Source organism: Chiloscyllium plagiosum, chromosome 45 (assembly GCF_004010195.1).
Source record: "Chiloscyllium plagiosum isolate BGI_BamShark_2017 chromosome 45, ASM401019v2, whole genome shotgun sequence".
Classification (NCBI taxonomy): domain Eukaryota; kingdom Metazoa; phylum Chordata; class Chondrichthyes; order Orectolobiformes; family Hemiscylliidae; genus Chiloscyllium; species Chiloscyllium plagiosum.
This window is the reverse complement of record NC_057754.1, coordinates 4,177,937-4,196,683: the sequence shown is the minus strand read 5'-3', so window position 1 is coordinate 4,196,683 and position 18,747 is coordinate 4,177,937. Positions and strand designations below refer to the sequence as shown.

General features: G+C 42.5%; 1 protein-coding gene across 2 annotated transcripts in view; it reads right to left on the bottom strand.

Annotated features, from left to right (window-relative positions):
* LOC122543848 (breast cancer metastasis-suppressor 1 homolog) overlaps positions 1-5,815 on the bottom strand; it is a 20,348-nt gene extending 14,533 nt beyond the window's left edge. The window contains exons 1-2 of one of the 2 annotated variants that reach the window (XM_043682676.1): positions 5,221-5,815; positions 280-434 (exon numbers count right to left, since the gene is read on the bottom strand). In XM_043682676.1, coding sequence (XP_043538611.1) covers positions 280-430 — 151 coding nt within the window. In that variant the 5' untranslated portion in view covers positions 431-434; positions 5,221-5,815. The remainder of the gene's footprint in view (positions 1-279; positions 435-5,220) is intronic. The other variant, XM_043682675.1, reaches the window with a different exon arrangement.
* Positions 5,816-18,747: the final 12,932 nt, after the last annotated feature.

Here is an 18,747-nt window from a genome sequence, read left to right as displayed (position 1 = left end):
GGCTGGTACAATTGCAACATTTAAGAGGCATTTGGATGGGTATATGAATAGGAAGGGTTTGGAGGGATATGGGCTGGGTGCTGGCATGTGGGACTAGATTGGGTTGGGATGTCTGGTCGGCGTGAACGGGTTGGACCGAAGGGTCTGTTTCCATGCTGTATATCTCTATGACTCTATTCACAATACATAGTGAAATTCAAAATCTTGAACATGTGTACGCCCACACACATTCAAATAAAGGTACTTAAAAAAGTGGCTGAAATCAGATCTTTTGCCAACCTGAGCTGTCTTCGCCCTCCTCCTCAGATGCAGAAGTACTGCCGCTCTCCTCATCCGAGCTCTCCTCATTCTCTGGAGAATCCTGCTCCATTTCCTCATCAGCCTTCTCCTCTTCCTTTTCTTTGTCTTTCTGTGGCTGCTGCCCAGGCATTGTCCTTCAAAATAAAGTGCAATTATCATTGCAAGGTCAAAATAAAATCAATACATTTGTATCCATACATTAGATATAGAAAACAAACATACTCCAACAATATACAATGGCAGTCTGTATCCACCTATACTGCACCTAGTGTAATGCAATGACAGACCTGTTCCCACCTGCATTGTAACCACTTATAATATAGTGATAGACTTGTACACACCAGCACCATGACTACCCAACCCAGTTATATTGAGCATGTACATGCCCATCAGCACTGCACTCTTCCCCCTGCCCCACCACCACCACCAGTCATACTGGAACAAATGTGTGCCCACTAGGTCATACAATACAAATGTGCACCCACAATACAAAAGATGTACATCTGTTATATAGAAATACCTGTACTCAATAAGATGGAGGTTCAAAGTGTTATTATCATTAGATTCTTAAGTGGAAGAAAATGGATTTTAGTTCTCAATCCTGCAAAGATCTGAGTTTTCTGAAGAGGTCAATGTAGCCACACACAAAATGGGATAGACCTGTACTCACCAGCACTGTGTTCGTACCCTCATGGTAATGAGACAGAGCTGTATCTACCAGAATGTGATGCCCATCACATAGGGCAGGCCTGCACTCATAAGCAATGCGATCCCCTCACACAGGGAGGGACCTGCACCATCAGCACCAATACCATTGTACAGAAACATTGCTGCACTCACCAATACTGTGACCCCATAACACAGGGATAAACTAGTATTCACCAGCAGCATATACCCCATCATGCAGCAATAGACTTGCATTCACCAGCACCATGATCTCCACCCTCTAGGCCTATTTCCACCAACCACCATAACCAGCACTGCACAGGAACAGACTTGTATCCACCAGTATTACGACCCCAGATCATACAAGGATGAATCTGCACCCAGCAGCCAGAAGATGAATCTTCTCCCAAACTTTGAGCACTATACCCATTATACAGAGCAAACATCCATCAATACTCTACACCAGTCACACAGAACCGATCCATAAGCACTTGCACCAAACAGTTGTACAAAACAAATCTATGCTCACTAATACTGAATCTTAGGTTTACACAATATGAGAGAAGGATCTTGTTGCACAGTGGTAGTGCCTCTACCTCTGGCCAATAGTGTAGAGGTGCTGGTGTTGGACTGGCGTGGACAAGATCAGAGATCACATGATACCAAGTTATAGTCCAACAGGTTTATTTGAAATCTCAAGCTTTTGGAGCACTGCCGCTTCATCAGGTGAAGTGTGCACCTGATAAAGGGGTAGTGCTCCAAAAGCTTGTGATTTCAAATAAACCTGTTGGACTATAACCTGGTGTCCTGTGACTCCTGACCCTGGCCAGTAGGTCCAGGTTCAAGTCCCATCTGCCCCAGAGATGTCATAACATGTCCAAACAGGTAGTTAAAATAACTGCACAATGACAGTCTGGGTCCAACCAGTATGATTATACAGTTATATAATAACACATGTGTAACTTGTCCTCTGCTTCCAAATATTGTACCCAGCAGCGCTGTATGCCAGTGCCATACAGTGACAGATCTGTATCCTCCAGTCCTGGTATGTTAATTTTGCAATGAATTGAAATACTTCCACACATTTGGAAGTATAGAATTTACAACTATAGTCAGACCTGCATAACTTTATTATTTAGTGAGATGCAGTCATCATTTGCAGGGTCAGCATTTGTTATCCTTCCCTATTCACCTTTTAAAAGATGGTTTGTTAGGCCATTTCAGAGACGCGTTAGGAGTTATCCACATTGCTGTTGGTGTAGGCTGCAAGAAGGTCAAATTGGTTTAGGATGGTGGATTTCCCTCCCTAAACAACGTCAGGAGATCAGGCAGCTTTTTATGACAATTGTTTGTTGTTTCATCATCACTATTACTGCCTGAGTAAGATCTGAACCCATATCTGCAAAGCATAACCCTGAACTTCCAATTTACTAGTTCAGTGACATTACCATTATGCCACCCTATCCCCAGTTACAAATGTTACAATTCCACTGCTATGAATTAATAGTGTCTGATTACAAATTTCTGTCCCAACAGAAGACACAATGTGAAGGATGTCCTTCACAGCTTAAGCTTGTAATCTTTACCCAAGCACCATTATGGAATATTGAAATCCCGGTACAACTTCCATATTGTCAGAAGTCAGAACTCAGTTTAAAAGCAATATTTGCTATAAAGCTGCAACATGATTTTGTTTGACGAAAGGAAACATTCTGAATTAAAATAACTGATGTAAAATTGAAAGCAGTTTATGTCAGTTCAACTGAGAATTGAAATGGATTTATAATTAAATAGCCTAAATTGAAGATCCCAATGAGTGGAAGGATCAGGTACAGTTTGAGGTAACTAACAAAAAAATGAAACGGTGGCAGGAGGAGACATTTTTCACACAGCAAGTGGTTAAAGATTTGGACTACACTGCCTGAAAATGTAGTGGAGGTAGGTTTATTCTCAAGAGAGAATATGATTATTAATCAAAAAGGATGAACAAAGCTATGGGAGAAGGTAAAGGAGCAGCACTGGGTGCATTAGTCTTAGAGACCCAGTAGATGTACAATGGGCCAAATGGCCTCCTGTAAGAGCAGAGTAAAACTCTTGTAATGCATGTAAAATCAAACTACTTAAAAGAAAAAAACTGGAATTTTAAATGGGAAAAAATAAATTAATTTTAAATGCCTAACTTGCATTATAAAAATGCTTAGAGTCAAACAGCATGGAAACAGACTCTTCAGTCCAATCTGTCCATGCCAAACATAATCCCAAACTAAACCAATCCCACTTGCCTGTTCCTGGCCCATATCCCTTCAAACTATTCCTATTTGTGCATCTATGAAATATTGTAAAATGACATGAGCTGATTCAGGGATGTACATCTGCTTTTTCAATATGTTTTAAAGGGAAAAATTTTGAACATAATGTACATTTCAAAGTTGATTGGAAAATTAAATATTTTACAATTATACCAGAATGGAGGAACTATGCCCATCAGGAAATGAGGAGCAAGCCTAAGGGACAACCTCAATGAGGTGCTTAGGATTTGGAAAGGCTTTATCCATGTGTTTTCAGTTGCAGGTGAGACCAGAATCAGGGTTGATCAAGGCAAAATAGTTACTACTAAGTTCAACAAGGATAAGAAGCCTTTTCATCCAGAGTGTGATGAGAATATGAAATTTGCTACTGCAAGATGTGGTTGAGGCAAATATAGTGATTAGATTAGATTCCCTACAATGTGGAAACAGGCCCTTCGGCCCAACCAGTCCACATCAACCCTCCGAAGAGTAACCCACCCAGGCCCACTTCCCTCTGACTAATGCACCTAACACTATGGGCAATTTACCATGGCCAATTCACCTGACCTGCACATCTTTGGACTGTGGGAGGTAACCAGAGTACCCAGAAGAAATCCACGCAGACACGGGGAGAATGTGCAAACTCCACACAGATGGCTGCCTGAGGCTGGAATCAAACCTGGGACCCTGGTGCTGTGAGGCAGCAATGCTAACCACTGTGCCACCTTACCACCCCCGTGGATGAATTTAAAGTGGGGGGGTTGGATTAGGGAGAAAGGAATAGAAAAATGTGTTTTTGGGGGTGAGATAAAGGAGGAGTGAAGAAGGTTATTTTATGGCCTCAATGGGCTGAACAGTCTGGAGCCACGCTACAGACCCAGTAATTCTTAATAATCTGAAGCAAGACTTTTAAAAAATTGGAAGGTAATTTGAAAATATACACAGTTTACAAACAGGAAATTCAATATGGTCATCTCAAAGTACATGACTTTTCTAAATGTAAAATGTGTGTAAAATCAAATGTAAACATTTTAAAAATTTAAAAACAAAGTAAAATAACACCTAGTGAACTTTTGAACTCAAATAAATTTTGAAAAAGAAAATATCCATCACATCAACATATAAAACTGGTAAACTCAACAGGGGAAGGAAAGAGAAATTTCTGTTCCTAGAGAGCGGTCAGAATGTGAACTTTGCTACGGTGAGATGAGATTGAGGCAAACATAATGGATGAATTTAAAGGGGGAGCTGGATGAGGGAGAAAGAATAGAAGAATGTGTTTTAGAGACAAGGTGAAGGTGCGGAGAAGGCTTTTTTAGGGAATAAACATGGGTATGTCCCCGATGGGCTGAATGGCCTGATACCATGCTGCAAACACAGTAATTCTTAATAATCTGAAGCAAGACTTTTAAAAATTGGTAAGAAAATTGTAAAGTGTACACAATTTATAAATAGTAAATTCAATATTGTTATCTTAAAATATACGACTTTTCTAAATGTAAAACTTGTGTAAAATCAAATGTCAACATTTTAAAAGTTTAAAAACAAATTAAAATAACGCCAAGTGAACTTCTAAATACATGCAAACAAACATCACATAAACACACAAAACTTTCAAAATAAGAATTAACACATTGCCAAAGAAAAAGCTGATGCTTTAAGTTTAGAGTGCAATTATTCAATTTTTTCAAAAAAAAAACACAAGAATGGCAATTCCAGATTTTAAAAAAGCGAACTGAAAGAAATACAAAATAAATTTGAAAACGACTGGATGTGTATGCACCAAAAACAAGGTAAACTCGATTTGCAGCATCCGCAGTTCTTTCGGTTTTCATCAAAACAAACGCGACATGAGTTACCTGGAAACCGAAAACGGGTGGTTACCAGGATTTCAAACGCACTTAACTACATAGTTTTTTGAAGGAAAAACATCAAACCTAATTTGAAAGCGAAAGAAGACACTCACCGCTCCAAGCTCGCTCCGCGCCAGGCTCCTCAATGGGTCCAGTTTCTAACCAGGGAAAGGGGTAAAAACGGTGAAGAGAAAACGTAGTGGTTCTTTTTTTTTTCTTGACAGTTGTTTGGCCCCCGTAGACGTGTTTTATTTTTTAATTTATTTTGAAAATAAAACGGCCAATGCAGCCTCGCTTTAATAGTAACGGTCACCGGACTCTGGAAGGTTCCAGGAGGTTGTTGGCTCGCGCTCGCGGGTGCCCGGCCGCCAGTCGCCCAGTGGCGTTCGGAGGGACAGGGTGGTGCGTCGCTTGTGGGCTGGGTTCACTTGCACGTTTTAAAAGTATTTATTTCATCTCATTCCGCGTCCGGGATGGTTTTGTTTTGTTTGTTTTGGTGGGGAGAGCAGTAGGGGAAAGGCTGTGTTTCTTTCTCTCTGGGAGCTTTGCAGGAACTTTTAGAACAGGAAATGCGTCGACCGAGGAGGCCCGTCGACTAACCGATTGATGGACGGCCGTTCTGACCAACCGGAGGGTCGGACCTGGTAAGGAGGCGGGCCGTTCCGGCCAATCGGAGAGTCGGACTGGGTAAGGAGGCGGGCCGACCTGATCCGTCTTTATTCAGCGGTGTCCGTGTGCGGGGTTGGGCGGGGCGAGAGGATAAGGCGGGGCCACGGCTCAAGATGTTACGCTTTTGCCCCCCCACCCGCGCTCCTCGGCGAGAAGCCACTGCCATCTATCGGCAGGGAGGCTGGTTGCTGGAGAGGACTTGCAGCACTCCGAATCCCAATAGGATTGGGGATGCTGGAATTTGTACTGAAAACAAACAAAAAAATGCTGGAGATTATAGCGGGTCAGGCAGTACCCATAGAGAGAGAGAGAGAAAGAAAAGGAGAGCAAGGTAACGTGTCGAAATGACACTTCATCGCACTGACGCTGCGTGATCTCCAGCATTTTTGTTTCCGGTGTGTAAACAGGCTATTCGGCCCACACCAGCCCTCCGATCGAAGAGCATCCCACCCAGACACATCCCCCGTCCCTATAACCCTGCCTTTCCCATCGCGAATCTGCCTGGCCGACCCATTCTTGGACACAATGGGGCAATTTAGCACGGCCAATACCGCCCAACCTGCAGAGGTGGGAGGAAACTCACATAGACAGGGGAGAAGGTGCAGACCTCACACAGTCAGTCGCCCGAAGGTCAAATCGAATTCGGGTCCCTGGCAGTGCCTGACTTGGTGAATCTACAAGAAACCACACCTCTGGAATGATATATTGGGCCTAATGATACCTTGACTTCAGAGGTTAAAGTTATGAGCAGAGATTATAAAATTAGACCTGTTTTCTATAGATGTTGGGTTAGGGGACAATCTGATTAAAGCTTTAAAGATATTAAGTAAAAACTGAAAGAATTTGATGCTGGAAATCAGAAATAAAATTAGAAAATCTGCTGGAGAAAATATGATTTCTCTCCACTGACATTGCCAGACTTGCTGAGCCTTTCCAGCAATTTCTGCTTTTGTTTCTTCATGATATTACTGGGGAAACTCAGCAAGTTCTGCCAAAATCTGTGAAGAGAAACCAGAGTTAACCTTAAGAGTCCACTGTACTGGAAACTTCAACTCTGTTTTCTGTCCACAGATGCTGCCAGACCTGCTGTGTTTCTCAAGTAATTTCAGTTTTTGTTTTGTTTCAGATCTCCAGCATCCACCATTCTTTGTTTTATTTTGAAATATAGTCACTGTTGTAAAAATAGAAAATTTGTGTATGGAAAGCTGCTGCAAATGGAAATGCAAATAACGATCTCATGGTTTTTATTATAACTTTGTGATTTTGGTATGAATGTTAACCCCAGGACATGCAGGGTTCCAATTTGAATTGGAAGGCAAGGTGCCAGCAGGGGACAGTGAAAACTGATCCAATACAAAAAATAAAGAATTAAAATACAAAAAAATCACACTTACCGCTTTGACTGATAAAATAGATGCAATCTTTAAACACCAGCAAGGTTTCAATTAAATTGATCTCAAACTAACTTTTCTAATGCTTTATCACAACCTTAAATACTTTACTGCAATGGGAACTTGAACTTGGTTTTGTGTCTGCACACTAACAGGTTTCAATGTTTCCACTAGAAAAGTAATCTTCTAATCGCTCAATTACCTAATAGTTATTGTGCTGTGAATGCAGAAAGATAAGATTACCCGACCAGCCAAAATGCCTTCTGATGTGGGTGTATAAGGACAGTTATACAGGACTGCTGACAAGAATTACATTGAATCCAAAAGACCTGTTCAACTTAAAAGCCTGTGAAACATATGCTTCTCACAATGTAACTTAGCAGCATCCTTGATAACTTCCAAGACATCCATTTCTTTTCACCAGAGAAGACTAGAGGTCTTATTAGGGTTGTTTCAAATATAGAGGGGCGTTTACTAAAGAGGAAGATGTTGGTCATAGTGTGGGGATCTTCTGGCGAGTGTGGTGTCCCTACCTCCACGTCAGTTTCAAGTCTCCTTCTGTACCTGACGGCCACTTACATGATCCAATCCAACAGGCTGATCGACTTGCAAAATTTTTCACCACTTCCATCTTATTTTGTAAAGGGGAAAAAGTGTGTGAGAAAATATGTTGAGATGACGTTGATAGATTATCCTATCATTTGGATAGATAGGTGTTCAGTTGGAAATCAACTGTAAACCATCTAGATTGATGCCATCTCATATGTGACTTTAAAACAAATCTTCATTTGCACATTCAACCATAAATATTATAGGTGGAGTCACTGTGAGATGTGTTGAGGGTGTAGCTTTGCCATGTGCTTGGTTGTTCTTGTAAGGATTTGACTCAATTCTCCTCAAATGTTAGATTGCTTGATGACAGAGACATCTCCATTCAGATGTGCCCAAACTCATTTTCCCCAAGAAATGGTATCCAATTTACAATTTATGAGATTAGCTTTCGAAAAGTCTTGCTTTTTAAGTTTGGAACATCCTATAGTATGGGTTCCCATAATCATGTTGACTGCAGAATATCACCTTTGATATGTGGAAATTCTACATGTGGACCACATGGCCGAACCATCAAAGTTGAGCTCTGATGAACATGATCTCAATGTCAGGTATGCAACAATTTGCAAGAAAATTGGTTTGGGTTTTGACCTGCCACTTACTGCTGCAGATATTTATTATGTTTTGGGGCTTAGTTAACAGTAAGATAATATTTCGACGAGAGACTGTGAGGTCCAAGGCCTATCATGAACTGGAGACCGTGGTACAAGCACTGCAATACATCAGGGACAAGGTTAACTGGACAGTTTGTTCCAGGTGACAGTCACATCTCATAGAGTATGCTCTTATTTGATCCATGGTCAGGGACATGAACGGGTGACTGCACGTGAGGCAGATTAGGGGATTTTCTTACATTTCTAAGAGCATTTTAAATCTAAATACAGGTAAATATGACAATATAAAGACAGAACTAGATAAAACAAATTGAAAAACCAGGTTCGACAGTAGTGGTATAGTGACAGACCCTTAAGATATTTAATAAATCTTAGCAACAATATATCCCACTTAGAAAGTGACTATATAAGTTAAGAACACTATCAAATTGAGAAGAACACTGTACAAATTTATGAAGGTTAGTGGTAAGTCAGAAGATTGGACAAATTTGAGGGACCAGCAAAGAGTGACGATAAAGAACAGGGCGAGTATTATTAAGCTAGAGAAGGTTCAGCAGAGATTTACCAGGATGTTGCCAGGAATGGAAGGTTTGAGTTATAAAGAAAGGCTGGGCCTTTTTTCAGTGGAGCATAGGAGGTTGAGAGGTGACCTTATTGAGGTTTATAAAATCATGAGGGGTATAGATAGAATTAATGGTAGGTGTATTTTCCCCAGGATGGATGATGTCAAGACTAGTGGGCACATTTTTAAGAGAAGAGACATTTAAAAAGGACAAGGTGCAAATTTTTTACATTGAGGGTGATTCGCGTGTGGAATGCATTTCCTAAGGAAGTGGTGGAGGTGGGTACAGTTACATGGTTTAAAAGACACTTAGGTAAGGAAATAGGAAAGGTTTGGAGAGTCAGGAGCAGACAGATGGGACTAGTTTTGTTTCGGATTTTCCAGCACCACTCTAATCTAGACCCTTGTTTACGATTATGTCCAGCATGGACTGGTTGAATCAAAGGGTCTGTTGCTGTGCTCTGTGTGAAGGAAATGATTATACTTCCCTCACAATTACAGACCTGGGCTTTATTACCATAGCTAGTCTTTGAAGGGTTAAGGAGATAGATGTCCTTATACATACTCACACAGGACAGCTGGAGAATGAGGCACTGAACTTTCATTAGCACTTGAGTGATGCTGTGAATGCTTGCAATCCAAATGCAAAGGAACTCTAGACAGTTGCAAGAAAAGAGAAGGAAAGTTGAAGGGACACATGCTTCAATGCAACTGTATTGTATCCATGGCCACCGTGAAGCCTCCACGTGTTTCCTCTCTCCTTCTCCCCCTTTTTTCTCAATGGGATGTATCTCTATAGAGAGAGAATGAGGAATTCCAGCTGCTGAAATAGCTGAGTAATTAGACTTGAGGCTCGATCCTGTAATACTCCCACTTCTGTCCTCTACCTCAACAGCATGCCACCCACTTTCCCCAAATATCTCATGGTGTTTTGAGTGGTGTTATCAGTTTTAAAAAGAGAGACCTTTGCTTACCTGGCAGGTGAGAGGTCAAGCTCTGGATGTTTTATTTTGCTATTTGCACCTCATCTTTGACCAAGTAGAAATAATACAGGGCATGTGAACAGAGATAAGCAGCATCTGGAAGAAGGTTCATTAGATGTTAACTACTGCGTGAAGTAAAAGAAAGATACCGATTTTTGTAAGATCTTTCACTACTCAGGACATACCAAAATACTTTCCCACCAAGAAGGTCCTTTTGATTTGTGATCACTGTTGTAACGTAGGAAATACAGCAATTAATTTACACACAGCAAGATCCCCACAAACAGCTGTGACATAATGATTAACTAATCCGTTTATGGTGAAGTTGGTGAGAATTAATGTTCGTCCAGGATATCACAGTAAGCTTTCTTGTGCCTCTTTGATACAGAGGCCGTGGGATTGTTTACATTCAATATAAGAGGACTCTGGTTTAATGTATTGTGTGAAAGGTAACACCTCTGCCAACAGTGCACACATCCTCAGTGCTATTAATGGGAATATCAAGCTAGGGTATATGCTCCACTCCCTGGAACATAATAATTAGTAGCTGAAATAGGTTTGATCCCTTCAGGCTACTCCTTCATTTGTTAAGATCATGACAAATTCAATTGAAATGCAACTCCGCATTATTGCCAGTCTCTCTATACCCCTTGACTCCCTTATGAATCAACATATGTCTAATCTGGTTTTATTGAATGACTGAGCCACATAATCTTCTGATTCAGAGATGGGGATGCTGCCACATTGAACCATGATTGACAAGTTTAGTTAGACCAAGAGTGCTAACCCATATTTCCCAGAGGGTCACCAGGTCAAACTGTGAGGTGAGTTAACTATGCGTTGGATCATTGCAATTGAATGTGGACAACTATCTACTTAAATCTTTGGAAAGCAGGATTGCGTGAACATTAGAGATAGAAGACAGGAATGAGGGAAGGCAGGAGGAAGAATTTAGGAAAGGAAAGGATTGTGCCTCTCGGAGATATCCCAAAGCATTCTGTACTGTTAAAGCCCTCAGTGGCAACATCCTAGGGGCTACTGTTGATCAGAAACTTTACTGGACCAGTACACAAATATTGTGGCTACACAGCAGATCAGAAGCTATGTGGCGAGGAGCTCACCCTGTGAATCTCCACCATCAAGAATACGCTCAACCTGTCTGGACAGGTGCAGCTTTAAAAACATTCAAGAAGCTCTATACCGTCCAGAACAGAGCAAGTCACTTGGTTAATACCCCATCTAATACATTCAATGTTCACTTCCTCCATCACTAATGCATAGTGGCAGGAGTGTACCATCGATCAGAAGCACTCAAGAAGCTTGTTAAGGCTATTTGACAGCAACTTCCAAACTCAGTGCCTCCCCCACCTAGAACAGCAAGGACGGCAGGCACGTAGGAATACCACCACTTCAATTTCTCTTCTAACTTTCACTGGAACTGACTTGGAACTATCTATATATTACCTACATCCTCATCACTGCAATATTTTTCAGAAGGCTGCTCACCTGCCTTCTCAACTGCAATTGAGGATGGGCAATAAATGCCAGCCTTGTCAGCAATGCCCACATCCCATGAATGAATTTTTAATAATTGAGTTTATGTGCTGCTGTGTAAGCAAACACAGTAGCCTTTCTACACAAAACAGTAACAACAGAGAGAATCCGTTAATTTGTTTCTTAGCACTGTTTGTTGAGAGAGGAACATTAGTCCCAGAGCATCAAGGAAATCTTCCAGGCTCCTCTTCCAGTAGGACCTGTGGAATCATTATTATATACCTGACCTGGTAGATGGAGCTTTGGTTTAATATATCATCTGAAAAATATACCCTGCATTGGGAATCAGTCCCAAATTATGAACTCAAAACTTGGAGTCAACCAACAACCTTCTGTGGTGGTTGTTAGTTGACTGCAGCAAGTAACCCCTTCAAAAACCACAAACCGCATCATTAATTGATTCGTAATTAAATTGTACAGGTTGAAGAATTTGATTATTGCAAAGGAAGCAAGGCAGAGGAGAGATGTTACTAAAAGGACTAGAGACCAGAAATCACCTACTGTAAATGTTCAAAAGGCATTGACTTTCGCACTCAACCTTATTGTATCATACACGAGTTACTATTTCAATGCAATCCTGGCTGAAGTCCCTTATTCTACTCTCCAACCTTGAGGTCATCCAAATCTTAGCTGTGTCCTAACTTGCACCAAATCCTGTTCCCTATCAATCCTGTGCACATTGACCTACATAGACTCTTTGTCAAGCAAAGTCTTGACTTTAAAATTCCAAAGGAGTCCATGGTCTCACCTCTCTTTATCTCTGCAATCTCCTCCAATCCCAGAATCTTCCAAGATCTTTGAACTCTTCTAATTATGGCCTCTTCTACAACCCTGATTTTCATTGCTCCAACAATTAAAATCAAAGATGTGCAAGAGGTCATAATTAACCATGCCTTCAGTTCTTTGTGTCCCAACTCTGGAATTCCCTTCCTACACCTTTTGCCCCTCTATCTCTCATTTCTCCTTTAATAAATTCCTTGAAACCTACCACTTTGACTAAGGTTGGGGCCATATATATATATATATATATATATATCCTTGTCTGGCTTAGTGTCATTCTTTGTTTTGTAAAGTGCCTTGGAATGTATTGATATACTAAATATGCTACATAAATATAGTTTGTTGATGTGCTCACTCCCTTCACATGCTTGTGGGTAATGTTTTATATCAACCCTAGGGGGAGCCCTGGTACTAGAGCACAGGATATTGTTGTAGTATGACCGTTCACTGAAGTCTTCAATCCTGTCCAAAAGCTAGAGTTTTAGATATTCCCACCCCCCTTCCATTTTGACTCCAATTATTTTTGCCTTTTCCCATAGGCTGACCCTTTCTGGCTTCATTTGTCACTAGCATTATCAGCTGTTTCATCACAGTTGGGTGGGGACTGATTGCCTGCCCCGCTTCCGTGGTTATGTTCAAGCCCAGGTGTCCCTGGAGAAGGAGCACGCGTTGTCCATCAACACTCTTGAGTTGTTCAGGGAGAGGTGGGCACCACAGGGATTGGAGTGTTTTATTTCCCCCTCCAACTCTATTTTGATTTAATCCCTGCCCTCCCCTTCACTTTTTGATCACGCGGAATTTCCCTTTGTCGAGAAGGGCACTGCTCGTCACTGGCCACACTGGTGTTTCCTTTCTTCCTGGTGGGGGAGTATAAACAAAGATTTACACCCTTTAGTTCTTCACTGTGTTCAACACCTGCACACACGACATGAGTGCCTGGGAAAAATAAGCACTACTACTACTGCTGTTAGGCAGTAGTGTGTTGGGGGGCGGGGGGAGGGAAGGAAACACAGTTGGGGGGTACAGTGGCTCAGTGGTCAGCGCCACTGCCTCACAGCACCAGGGACCCAAGTTCAATTCCAGCCTCTGGTGACTGTGTGGAGTTTGCACATTCTCCCTGTGTTTACTCCGGGTGCTCCAGTTTCCTACCACAGTCCAAAGATGTGCAGGTTAGGTGAATTGGCCATGCTAAATTGACCGTAGTGTTCAGGAATGTGTAGGTTAGGTGCATTAGTCAGGGGAAATTTTTTTTTTAAATAAGATAGGGGAATGTGTCTGGGTGGGATACTCTTTGGAGGGCCGATGTGGACTTGTTGGGCCAAATGGCCTGTTTCCATACTTCAGAGATTCTATGATTCTAGAACTTTGCCAGTGGGGAACACCGAACGTAGCCAGTGGCCTCCTCCTCAATCTATATTCTGCTGTCAACCTTTCACCTCTGCCTTGGTTGCCCCTAGGCATGACTGGCTAGCTCCTACCATCTGTAACCTTCAGTTGTTCTGAAAACTCAGCTGTCCTGTATCCTCCCCCCTCACTTCCCTCCAAGGCCCCAAGGGATCCTTCCATATCCGTCACAAATTTACCTACACCTCCACACATATCATTTACTGCATCCGCTGCACCCGATGTGGCCTCCTCTTGCAGAACGTTTCAGAGAACACCTCTGGGACACCCGCACCAACCAACCCAACCATCCCATGGCTGAACACTTTAACTCCCCCTCCCACTCTGCCAAGGACATGCAGGTCCTTGGCCTCCTCCATCGCCAGACCATGGCAACACGACGCCTGGAGGAAGAGCGCCTCATCTTCTGCCTTGGAACCCTCTGTTTTAAAAAATTCTCAAGGTCAAGGACCAGGCTCGCAGGAAAGTAGTCTGACACAGAACAAACAGCCAAGAGGCGAGTCTGCTAGAATATAAGTGTTTTATTCCCCGCAGCGTCGCCACAACCAGGACTCGTACTTACAACGGGTCTGGTTTATACTCACTCTACGTGTTACCGGAACTGCGAGCCGTCAGTTCTCGTAGAGCGGTTGACAACAACCCACGCTCGGCGGTTAAACGCAACCCCGGAGCAGACTCACCGAACTGGAGACTTTTCCAGCTGATATACTCTTTTCCAGATATAAACATTCATGTGAACAGCAGAGCAAGGCTAAAAAACACATTCCATTCTGGTTACATACAGATAACAGGACTGTATGTAAAATTTTACTTCAACATACGTACGAAATTCAAGGTACGAATGAAGGGACAAACGCAAAAAGCCCGTGTGCGACCATGTGGATATTGATGCTGCTTGGCACACCCTCCTCATTCCTGAAGAAGGGCTTATGCCCGAAACGTCGATTCTCCTGCTCCTTGGATGCTGCCTGACCTGCTGCGCTTTTCCAGCAACACATTTTTCAGCTCTGATCTCCAGCATCTGCAGTCCTCACTTTGTCCTGTATCCTAACCTGGCTTAAGTGCTTTTCACTCCTCACTCTCTGTTCTTATTGATCTGCTTTTGGCTACAGTCCAACAATGCTTCATTTACTACAGGATTAGGATTATTTTAGGTTTAGTTTGAAATGGTATCCTCATTGGCACACAAGTGTCTGTTCCTGTGTTATATTGTTCTATGCTATACAGACATGAAGTGAGGGGAGGTCACTGGAAATGAGACCCAGGTGAGCATCAGCCTTGGTCTGCAGAATGCTAGAAGGTTTAACAGGCATAGCAGCAAGGTTCATGTTTGCAGGCCTCATCACTGTCACCACTTATGCAGGCCAGCTAACCTGTGCCATTCAGCTCAAGAAATGTGCTTTGTATTCAGTGATGGTTGGCACAATATCCATGACAATTTTCAAATAAGAATAATGTAGAAATGTCAGATATAAATGGACTGATCTGGTTTGCTCTTTACTGACATTAGCTTTTCATGCTTTGAGCAGGATTGTGGGATGTAGGATAACATGCATCTCAAAAGAAGGAAGGGGTTCCCTCAGGCTGTGAATTGGCTGTGGTACACCTAAGTTAGGTTGCGGTGTAGCGGCAAGGTAAAATAGTCAGGATTCATACTTCCAACTTCTTTTTAATGGCTATATTTGACAGGGTGTTCACCAATGCTGAATGAGGACCAGATTAGAACTAAGTCATGATTGTCCTCATAGTTGACTTGTCAGCAATTCCTACTCTCTCCCCCAGCTCCCAACACCCAGGATGCTTGTGCCTGAGCTTAAAGCCCCAAATGGTAATGTTATCCTTTTATGTATGTCGCAGAGTGATGTGATACCCAAAATTCAGTTCTCAACCTTTCCATTTTTTGCCATCGTACCATGTCCTCTTGCACCTCAACCAGGTAAACCTAACCTGAGTGTATTGACAGGCAATTTAAAGGGAAACTTTATCATCAATCCATAAACTGGTGGCTGCAGGTACACCTACAGAATAGTGACTGTGTTGTGATTTGAAGTAAGCTTTTCCCCAAGTATTGTTAAAAAGCAATGAAAGACATCTTTATAAGTACAGTGTAATTCATGTGCTCAGGGCATTCCAAAGTACTCTGCAGGCAATGAAGTACTTCATGAACTGTTGTATGACAAGAAATATAACCGTCTTGTTTTAAAGTAATGTTGGTTGAGCCTCAAGATGCCAAGGAATATTCCAAGGAGGCATGGAATTTGTTTATGTCCATTAGAGAGAACAGGTGGGTCTACAGTTTCAGTCCTTATCCAAAAGGCAGTACCTCCAACAATGTAGTAGTTCCTTAATACTACTGTGGAAGTGTCAATATGGATTATAGACTCTGGGGTAGAGTTTGAATCCACAACCATTTAAGAGATGAGAGAACGCAACCCACTGAGTCATGGCTAAGAGGTATGAACAACGAAAACCAGGGATGCATAAGAAAAAAGAAGAAGCAGGGAGATGCAAGAAGAGTAGTGGGACAGGAACAGTTTGCAGAAAAGGGTAAAAGGGCGAAGTTCGAGGGATTTAAGTGCAAAATTAAGAAAATAAATTTGGAGGCATTAAGTGACTAGGTCCTGTGGTGTGATGGTAGTGACTCTATCTGTGCCAGAATGTTTGTTTTCGAGTCCACAAGTTTTGTGAAATGTCTGAAGAGGTTAATTTAAGAATACCTTTTGAAGGGACTAAGCCAGCGTAACACAAAACTAAGGGAAGGGAGCAGTGGGGAGAATGGGTGAGATTAGTTAGAAACGTTGATGTAAATATGGTCAGCCAAACATAAATTAATTTTCCTGCACAGTTGGAATTAGGGGTAGACAAAATGAGAGCTTCGCCAAAGACAGAAATTGAGTGCAGCAGCAAAGCGGATTTGAACAAAAGCTCGTACCGTCCCCTTTAATTAGCACAGTCGCCCCTCCCCCACAGCAACCACTTCCATCTGCAGTTTGGCCGGCTTGCTGTCCGTTTTGCTCACACCGTCTGCTGGTAATTGTTAGTAGGAGGGGGAGGGTCCAGCCCAGACCGGCACACGCTGCCGGGTCACAGGTCAGAGCCTGAAGTGTGGCAATAACTGTGGCGAGTGAATGAGCGCGTCCTCCAGGGAGGCGACCCCGCGTGTGGCTCATCTCCCCAGAGGCTTGGCAGCCTGCAGTCTGTTACTGAGCCTCCCCAACAAAGGGGGCAACTCCTTTTAACCGAGAAGCTGGGGGGGATGGGAGATGGATGAAGGCTTCAGATACATCCATTAGTCTTAAACCCCCACCGCTTGTTGTAAAACTGCCAAGTATCCAATCGAGTCACACAATGACTTCTGAGTGCTTTACATTTCTCATCTGAAGTGAAGCCTGCCTCTCCTTTTTACTCGTTCGATATCCCAGAGCCTGTCGTTCGGTGCCAATGAAAATTAAATCTACACAGCACAGCCTCTATAATGAGTCTGTACCTATTGCTAAGCTTTGCAAACAGGCTCAAGACAGAGTCAGGTCAGGAGAGGATGAAGAGGGAAAGCGTTTTATCTTTGCCCTGAATCCCCATTCTCAACAACAGGTATTTTTACACAATGCTATTAAACATATTCTAAGGCGTTTCAGGAGATATCAGGACACTTGGCCAAAAGCCTGTCAGACAGGTTTTTTAAAGGAACATCTCAAAAGGAGGTAGAGACATGGAGATTTATGGAGGCAATCGCAGAACATGTGGAATAATTTCCTCAACAGCAGTCCTTTTGATTGTTTTTGAAATCCAGGCACAGGATTGTTACAATGCAGAAGGAGATCTTTTGGACTGTTGTGTCCACACTGGCTCTGAACATTTTGACTTATTGCCAACCTTCTGCCTTTTCCATGTAACCCTGCACATTTAAATTGAAGTAATAATCATCTGGTGTTTTCTTGAATGCCTGAATTGAACCTGCCTCCACTACACCACCAGGCAGTTCATTCCAGACCCTAACGACTTGCACAAATAAGTTTACCTTACCTTGCATTTGCTTCTATTCCAAAATACTTTAAACCCATGCCCCCAGTTCTCAATCGTTTCGTCAGTGCTAATAGTTTCTCCATACTCCGTCTAGGCTAGTCATAATTTTAAAATCTTCTATCTTAGAACTTTGAACAGTACAGGACAGAAACAAGTCCTTTGGTCCAGTATATCTGCACTGACCATGATGTCATTCTAAACTAATCCAATTTGCCTCCACATGGTTTGTATCTTTCTATTCCCTGCCTATTCATGTGTCTGCCTAAACACCTCCTCTTAAAAGTTGCTATCGTATTACCTCCCCTGACAGTGCGTTCCAGGCACCTATCACCTTCTATGTAAAAGACTTGTCTCCCACAACTCCTTTAAATTGCCACCTCTCATCTTAACCCTATCCACCATGGGTATTTGACAGTTCCACCCTGGGAAAATTACTGTGACTATCAACCCTATTCAGCCATGTCCTGGTTTTATATACTTCTGTCAGATTGCCCCTCGGTCTCCAAAAAATAACAATTCAAGTTTATCCAACCTCTCCTTATTGTTAATATACTCCAATCAAGTCAACATCCTGGTAAACCTTTCTGCAACCTCTCCAAAGTCTCCACACCTTTCCTATAATGTGGCAACCAGAACCACACACAATACTACAAACTAATTTTGTACAGCTGTAACATGATTTGAAAAATGTGTTGCTGGAAAAGCGCAGCAGGTCAGGCAGCATCAAAGGTGCAGGAGTATCGACGTTTCGGGCATAAGCCCTTCTTCAGGAATGAGGAGGGTGTGCCAAGCAGGCTAAGGTAAAAGGTAGGGAGGAGGGACTTGGGGGAGGGGCGTTGGGAATGCGATAGGTGGAAGGAGGTTAAGGTAAGGGTGATAGGCCGGAGAAGGATTGGGGATGTAGAGGTCGGGAAGAATACTGGGTTATTCAGTATTGGAATTGGTCCTCCTGGGAGCAGATGCGACGGAGGCGAAGGAATTGGTATTATGGGATGGCGTTTTTACAGGAGGCAGGGTGGGAGGAGGTGTAATCTAGGTAGCTGTGGGAGTC